The sequence below is a fragment of the Clytia hemisphaerica genome, unplaced genomic scaffold (genome assembly GCF_902728285.1).
Source record: "Clytia hemisphaerica strain Z4C2 unplaced genomic scaffold, Clytia hemisphaerica genome assembly, whole genome shotgun sequence".
Lineage (NCBI taxonomy): Eukaryota > Metazoa > Cnidaria > Hydrozoa > Leptothecata > Clytiidae > Clytia > Clytia hemisphaerica.
In genome coordinates, this window is record NW_027104025.1 from 501,650 (window position 1) to 509,005 (window position 7,356).

Genomic DNA, 7,356 nt, shown 5'->3' on the forward strand with positions numbered 1-7,356 from the left:
TATTTACAAGTTTAATGAGTTTTAATTTTTGGAGGATTATGATGACCTCATCCAAATTTTCCATATTTGGATTGGTGGTTTTGATTTTTGCCTTTAAGAACATGAATTGTGTTAACCAAGCCAAGCTTCTGAACGACTTATGTGCGTCAGGATCGATGTAGTTGTGACGTTTCGTACCCGCTAAGAAGGTATTGGGTGGTATTATAACACACTTATTCTTATATTCGTCGATTTTGAGATTTTAATATTTTTTTTCACACTTTTGCATTCTCGTTAGTTTGCGCCCGGTGTGACCGCAAGGTTATGCCACCATCCTTTCGATGTGGATTTGTGATACTTGATTTGTTTGCCTCTTATTATTCGTTTTTAACTAATTTAGTCTAATAATATTTATATTTATTCTAATGTTTATCCCTTGGTCATTATAACACACGCTGTTTGTCTAAGAACAATGTTATTAGAACACAGGCTTCGAAGCCAAAAAAATCAAGAGTATTCTAAGGACATTTTAAGGCATTGCAGACTCTAAAACGTGCAAATTTTAAGTTACACTAAAATATGCTCTTAAAATGCTTTAAATAAGAAAATTTCAGGATGATTCCCTTTGGCTTAAAACATTTCTGGCGTTTTTATAGAAAAGAAAACGTGTTATGCATGTCAGGTAGACTTCTATATCATCTTAGTTCCAGAGCCTCATCCAGCAAATGTTCTTTTTCAGGTAGCGTCATGTTTTTACTGTCTAAAATTTCATTCAGTACATATTTCCGGATATGTTCGATTTGTAAATCAATTAATGACTTCTCGATCTGTTGTTGCATCTCTTCTTCGTTAACTGATTCATTCGTTCCTTCGTTGGTCGATTCATTCGTTCCTTCGTTCGTTGATTCCTTCGTTTCTTCGTTTTCGCCTTCTTCTTCTTCGCTATCTGTTTTCCCGTCAGTTTGCATCGTTAAATTCTAAAAAACGAATACAAATCAAAATTTCATTGAGTACAAGCTATCAGATTCATTGTAGGCTCATTTAATAAAGTTTTATGCTACTTTCTTTATCGACTTTTTTGCTTAAAAAATGGTTTAAAATTAGCATTTCGTACGGTAAAGTGCGAATTAAATTAACCTTTCCAGCGTGCAATATGTTTTGAAAAATGTGAAAACTTTCAACTTTTTTTTGAAATCCAAAACTTCAAACTGGCATAAAAGCTTGTAACTTGACACTTAGACAATAATGGCTTTGGTACCGTTGGACGGTGTTCAAACTTCTTCCGACTCAGACGGATTTCTGTACCTCAGTGAAGTAAATAAAGAGGGACTTCCGTCTCAAAATTCTGTACAATTCACCGAAATGTCCTAAAATTGCTATGTAAAATCCGTTTTCCGTCTTAAACGAAAAAACCTTGTAGACCAAACAAACCTTGTAAACCTTGTAAACCTTATCTTTTAAATCTTTTAAAAGGCATTCTGTTTATGGCCTTTTAGATTTAGTGGTCAGGAGTTTTATCCTTAAGTCAGGGCCTTTTTGGTATATTTGCTAATTTGAAACGTGTATACGCGTCACTCGGGTTTGAAGGGTTGATTTTAATCACAAGAGAGAAAGAGACAGAACGGTCAAAGTTGTAGCCAAGGTAAATTTATCATAAAAAGCAGTGTCCACTTTGAATTATTGCATCAAAATTGATGAAGAGAGATTTTTAGGTTTGAATTTTTTTTTTTAAGTCTTTAAGCTCGAGAGCTTCGCAAAACGTCACAAAAATTGAGGAAAATTTATTTATCCAATATTTATCCAAGATTATATTTTTGGGGAAAAAAATAATCAACGTTGAGTTGATTTTGTATATTTGACCTCTTGTCGTGTTTTGACCCCTGTCTCACAGCCCCGGTGGAACTCTTTTCCTCAGTGGGGATAAAAATTCCTATTGAAATCTCAATGGGGATAAAAAATTTATTGTACCAAGGTTAAAAAACCCAGTGGGGATGGTTTTGGGACAAGCTGGAGTTTTTACAAGCTCTTATTTGATTTGGTTGGTCGTTAAGATGTAATAAAAGAATCTTATTACTTTTTCTAAAGAAGGCGTCATCTCTATCACTTTAAATGACCAATTAGTGAAGTATCTTGTAAAAACTCCAGCTCATCCCATGGTTTTGGATCTCGAATGGGGATAAAATCAAAGTCAAAGTCCCAGTGGGGCTGAAATTCCAGGGTATTTTCCCACCGGGGACAAATAAACTTTTGTCAAATTTTCCAGTGTGGTTGGGGTCCCAGCGGGTCTGTATTTTTGTCATTCGAACAGTCGTATTGTTTGCAGGATCAAAATTAAAGAGATAGAAGCATGGAATATGCAATTCTTAACCTTTCCAGCGCGCAACATTTTTATATCTTCAGCCCGTCTGCGCGCAACGTTTTTTGATGAAAATGCAATTTTCACGATAACCGTTATAACTTTTTGAAAAATTAACTTCAGAAAAAAACCCATAAAAAATTATATTTTTGGAAAGCCCTACCTTTCCCCTTTCTAAATATGTTTAACTGAGTACTTCAAACAATTTTGGACAGAAATTATGAAGCCAGACAAAAGGTATATGAAAAAACAATGTCACGAAAAAGTCATTTTTTGGTGCAAAACTTCAAAAAATTATAGAGAACTGAAAAATTGATAAAAACACTTACTTTTTTCTTTCGAAGGTTTCTTTATAGTTAGGTAATACAATTCCATACTTTTGAAAAGCCAAATAAAACTCTAAAACACTTTTATAAACCCTTACTTTCATAGCTAACTTTCTGCCTCCTCCAGTTTCACAAAATCACGCAACACAGCTTGGTCTACCATTTCTATTTTTGAAAAATGTTGCGTCATACCAAAACAAACCCCGATTGTTTCTTATCGGAAATTTCACGCTGATTCCGATTTTTTAATCGGTTTTACCGTACCTCTGACGGTTGGGGCGTAATCCGACCAAATATAAAGGTCATCTTAAAAACGTATCAGATACGTCTTTCGGAACGTATGGCGAACGTATCAGATACGTCTTTCGGGGCGGAAAGGTTAAGTTTCATTCCCTCTTTCTTGTGATTTAGATCAAGAAAATGTTTCTCACATATGTCTTAATTATTTTCACTCATTCAACTCAGGTCCTAATGTTCAATGAGTCGAGACATTATGACCCATTTTTTTGTTGGAAGATCGGTATTTTCCCAACCAGTGCGGCTACAAAATTGTTATCTAACATTTTCCAGTTAGTTAGGTGCGTAAGACCATAGTCCTTATAAAAAACACTGGTCTGGAAGCTTATTGTTTTAACTTTTTGTTAGCTTTTTCCTTTGTTATTATCAAAAGATGAAAATCGATTTGCTCATTTTTTTATCACGTTACCAAGTACTCCCCTTGGGATTGGTTTAAGATTTAATCACATGATCAAAAAGTGAGCAAAACAAACTGATTTATGAACGCAAGTTCAACTAAGAAACAATGGAAAGAAACAAAAGGGTTCCAGACCGGGGTTTTTTGTATGGACTATGGTAAGACTTCAGGCCAAAGACTTACCAGGAACTTAATAAAAAAGTTAGTTGATGTTTTTCTTCTTAGATTGAGGAGGAGGATTAAGGGTAAGCCGGTACCCTTTCCCCTACCTTCGGGAAGTTAGTTAGAAAAAGAATAATCTCATAACAGATCATTCATTCTGCGCATGGCAAATATGACGGTTTGACACAGTTGTCAAAACAATCAAAACCCGCGTTTCATTTTGCTCGAAAACGAAAGTGAAAGCGACTGGCTTCTGATTTTTATGTTTGTTATTGGTCTCATGCGCAGAGTATCAAAATCTGCTCGGAGATTAGAAAAAGAAGAGCCTTTCGTTCCTACTCCGTTCGAAAAAATTACTTAACGGTTTATGAGTTAAACCCAAGCTGGCACACAACGTTGTTTCAACGTTTATCTAACGTTCACAACGTCCATATAACGTTAGATAAACGTTGAAACAACGTTGTGTGCAAGCTTGGACGCTACTCACGTTTGATTCTTCATTAGTTTCAATATTGTCTCTCTTCTTCGGTGCGTCGCATAATACCCACGAGAAGTATGCACAAGTCGTGCTCAGGCCCTTACTGTGATGACCAATGGGAAAGCCAGTTGTAATCGTCGTTAATATGGCCAGTGTGACCAAGTACCTTAATGTTTGAGTGGTTGTCATAGTGTGGTTTGTATTTTATTCTTCTATGATTGAAATGATATTATAAGTTGGTTTGGATATCGGTATTTTAAATCGAAATTTCCGCCATTATGAAAGCAAGCGTTCGATTTGCGTAAGGGATCGCCTTAATAGATTCAAACATTTTCTTCCATAATGGTGGAAATTGACGCTCTCTAAGTCGACATACTCCATCCCATGCTCAGCCCCTTCAACGTGTATATCCAATTTTTTACAAAGCTTTTTCTAATAATATACTTTAGTACATATGGCATAGCATATAGTTGAGCCATTCAATGACGTCATGTTGAGATGCTGACACCATTAATGACTGATATATTATTATAAAGGAACAGTTTACCTCCATTTAAAAGAGTAAAGTGGTAGTTAGATTAACCTTTCCAACGTGCAAGATTTTTTAAAAAATGTGAACACTTTCAACTCTGGTATATTTGTTAATTTGAAACGTCGTGTATACGCGTCACTCGGGTTTGAAGGGTTAAGAATTGATTTTAATCACAAAAAATATATATTTTTTATCGGCGGTCCATAAAATATTTGCAATCTGATTGGTTAAAAAGAGTACAATATATCTTGTATTTTACATGTAAAAATATAAATTGACGAAAAGATGTTGTTGCATTGTAGCGGTAGAAGCAATCTAACGTCACTTTGCTACAAAAGTGTCCTCCAACACAACAAGTGCATTTTTTGGGTCACCGATAAACCAGTTATCAGACATTTGCTCGTACAATATGGAAATATTTCACTCGTTCCGGATTTTCCGTATATTTTCCTTGCCTAAAGGCTCGGAAAATATTGTACGGAAAAATCTCGGAACTCGTAAAATATTTCTCATATTGTACTCGGAACTGTCCGATAACTATTACATATATTTCAAAGATTTTAATAGAATCTACGAATACCACTTGTAAACGTCATAGGATTGCATGAAATAAATGAATTTACATCATATTTTCGTGATATTCTTAATTTATGAATTTTTTAATAGAAACAATAGAAAGAAATCTTAATATGTTCCTAATCATGATTTTATTTCAAATCTTTATATAGTGGCTTTTTATAGTGGCATTCCTCACAATTTATTTTCAGAATGATTCAATACGCCATCAATATAGAATGGGATATAATCCGCTTTTTTACAGAAAAGCTTTAAATAATACTCTGTAACATTAAATCCTAACAACGAATTATAAATATATATTGAGCCGTTGATCCTACTCTTGCCTACTTTCGGCTTGGCAATGTCAATGAGTTGGTATATTTTTAGAAAAGCTTTTGACTGAGGAATTTACAAATGAGAAATTTACAAAGCAGTTTCCGTATTTAGTAGTACATACTTTAAGTTTTATTGCCGAAGTGCATGACAACTGTATAAGCTCTAAAGGATAGGAAAAGAATTTTTCCAATCATTCCCAGTTAAAAATTAGCTAAGAAATTTCCTACTTTGTTCCAAATATTATGGCTATCGTTGTACATTGCTGCCTCTTCTAGAAAAGGGAATCGATGTTGCCTCCAAAGTTTGAAAATGTGAACCCCCTGTATATTAAACTACTAAATTTGGAGCCCCTGTATGTTACACTACCTCTTCAGAATTACTGTAACTTTTCTGTGGAATATTACCTTATTTCATGGCCCCTGCGAGCTATTTTGAGTGAGGGGGCCAACATTTTTGAAAAAAATGTCGCCCACCATGGTTGGGCGCCGAAGAAAATTTTTCACTTTTTACATACACCTAAAAAACACCTTAAAACGATATCTAATTGGGAAGAATAATAGTTTTTGTGGTTTGATTTGGTCTCAAACCAGCTTAAAATAGTAACTCTTAAAAACGTTTGACATGGTCTACCAAAAATTCGGGGGCCATGGACCCCCCCCCCCGTTGACGGGGCTCATGTATTTCATCAGTAACATTTCTTGATAACTGCATATCAAGAGCTATTAACAAAGTGCGATTAAATCTTGAACATATCCTAGCCATGTGGACTTGCAAAATTCAACAGTCCCCAAAAACACACTCTTACAGTATATCCAGCTAAAAGAAGACCCTTCTAGTGCATTCTATCAAAAGTAAACTCTTTCAGTGCATTTTGAGGGTATCAAAAAACCTACTTTTAAGGGCAGCACATGCCGTGGGTCGCACCATATGAGTGCCCCCCCCCCCACCATATATACCATTTCTATTGCTCCAAGCATTTGATCACTCAACTAATATTTTCGAACTAACAGTGTTATTCTATAACCCTAAATTTAGTATTTAAATTTTAGTTCATTCCTTTCCAGGAAACCTCAACTGAACCAGTGATGTAATGATGCCTTTTTATCCATTTGACGTCATTAGGTTTTTTTTCAATTTATTTCTAGAGAGAGGAAAATATCCCAGGCATAAATGAAGCACATCCAGTCACGTTAGATTTTTTTTTTGTCAAAAATCTGCTATTGTCTATTTTGATTTTTAAAAGATCTAATGCCTGGAGAAAAAAATATTCTCAAATTTCCATCTTTTGTGTCTCCTTCCAGGAAGCCCACCACTGAAAGGTTCAATCAAGATTAAAACATATCAAAACATCACCAAAACCCGCACAACTAGGACAAGTCCATCTTTTTGTAGCCAGTCTACTTTGTTTCCTCAAAGAGACCAAAAACCTCGGTCAAAATTCCATTAAACAGCTCAGCACCGTACCAAACTCAGGTCCTCCCATATTGTTACTGCCTTAATAAAGAAAACAATAGAACCAACATATAAACATATTCTTTTTGAAAAGATTTGATAAATATCCCTAAAACAGTTCTTTATCTTTTAGGGGCCCTTTTTGGACCAGAACTTTAAAATGAGGATATTTCCTCTTTGAATAAATTTCGGGGATGTATTATGTATTCTAGGTGATATATCAAATTTAGTTTGTCCTTTAAGCGAAATAACAGAACCAATAAACCTTAATAATAGTCTATACTCTAAACCCGTTCTTTTTGGTCTCACAAGACTAAAAGAGGTTTATTAGGTCTTGTTCTTTTGCTGAATTTCAGGGTTTTGCATATTCAATATGTTTCCCCTTTTCAAAGCAGTTTTCCCAATAAAGTCCTGGGTTAATGGACAAAATCATGAAGGAAATTTGCATGTAGTATACAAAAAGGCAAAGAAGTACGAAAAACT

General features: G+C 34.8%; 1 protein-coding gene across 1 annotated transcript; it reads right to left on the reverse strand.

Moving 5' to 3' along the window:
* Window positions 1-341: 341 nt before the first annotated feature.
* Window positions 342-4,302, reverse strand: LOC136811610 (uncharacterized). Its single transcript, XM_067068235.1, has 2 exons — window positions 4,005-4,302; window positions 342-956 (listed from the first exon to the last, which is right to left on the reverse strand). The coding sequence occupies exons 1-2, from the start codon at window positions 4,182-4,184 to the stop codon at window positions 675-677; spliced, it is 462 nt and encodes a 153-aa protein (XP_066924336.1). The 5' UTR covers window positions 4,185-4,302; the 3' UTR covers window positions 342-674.
* Between the last annotated feature and the right edge of the window lie 3,054 nt (window positions 4,303-7,356).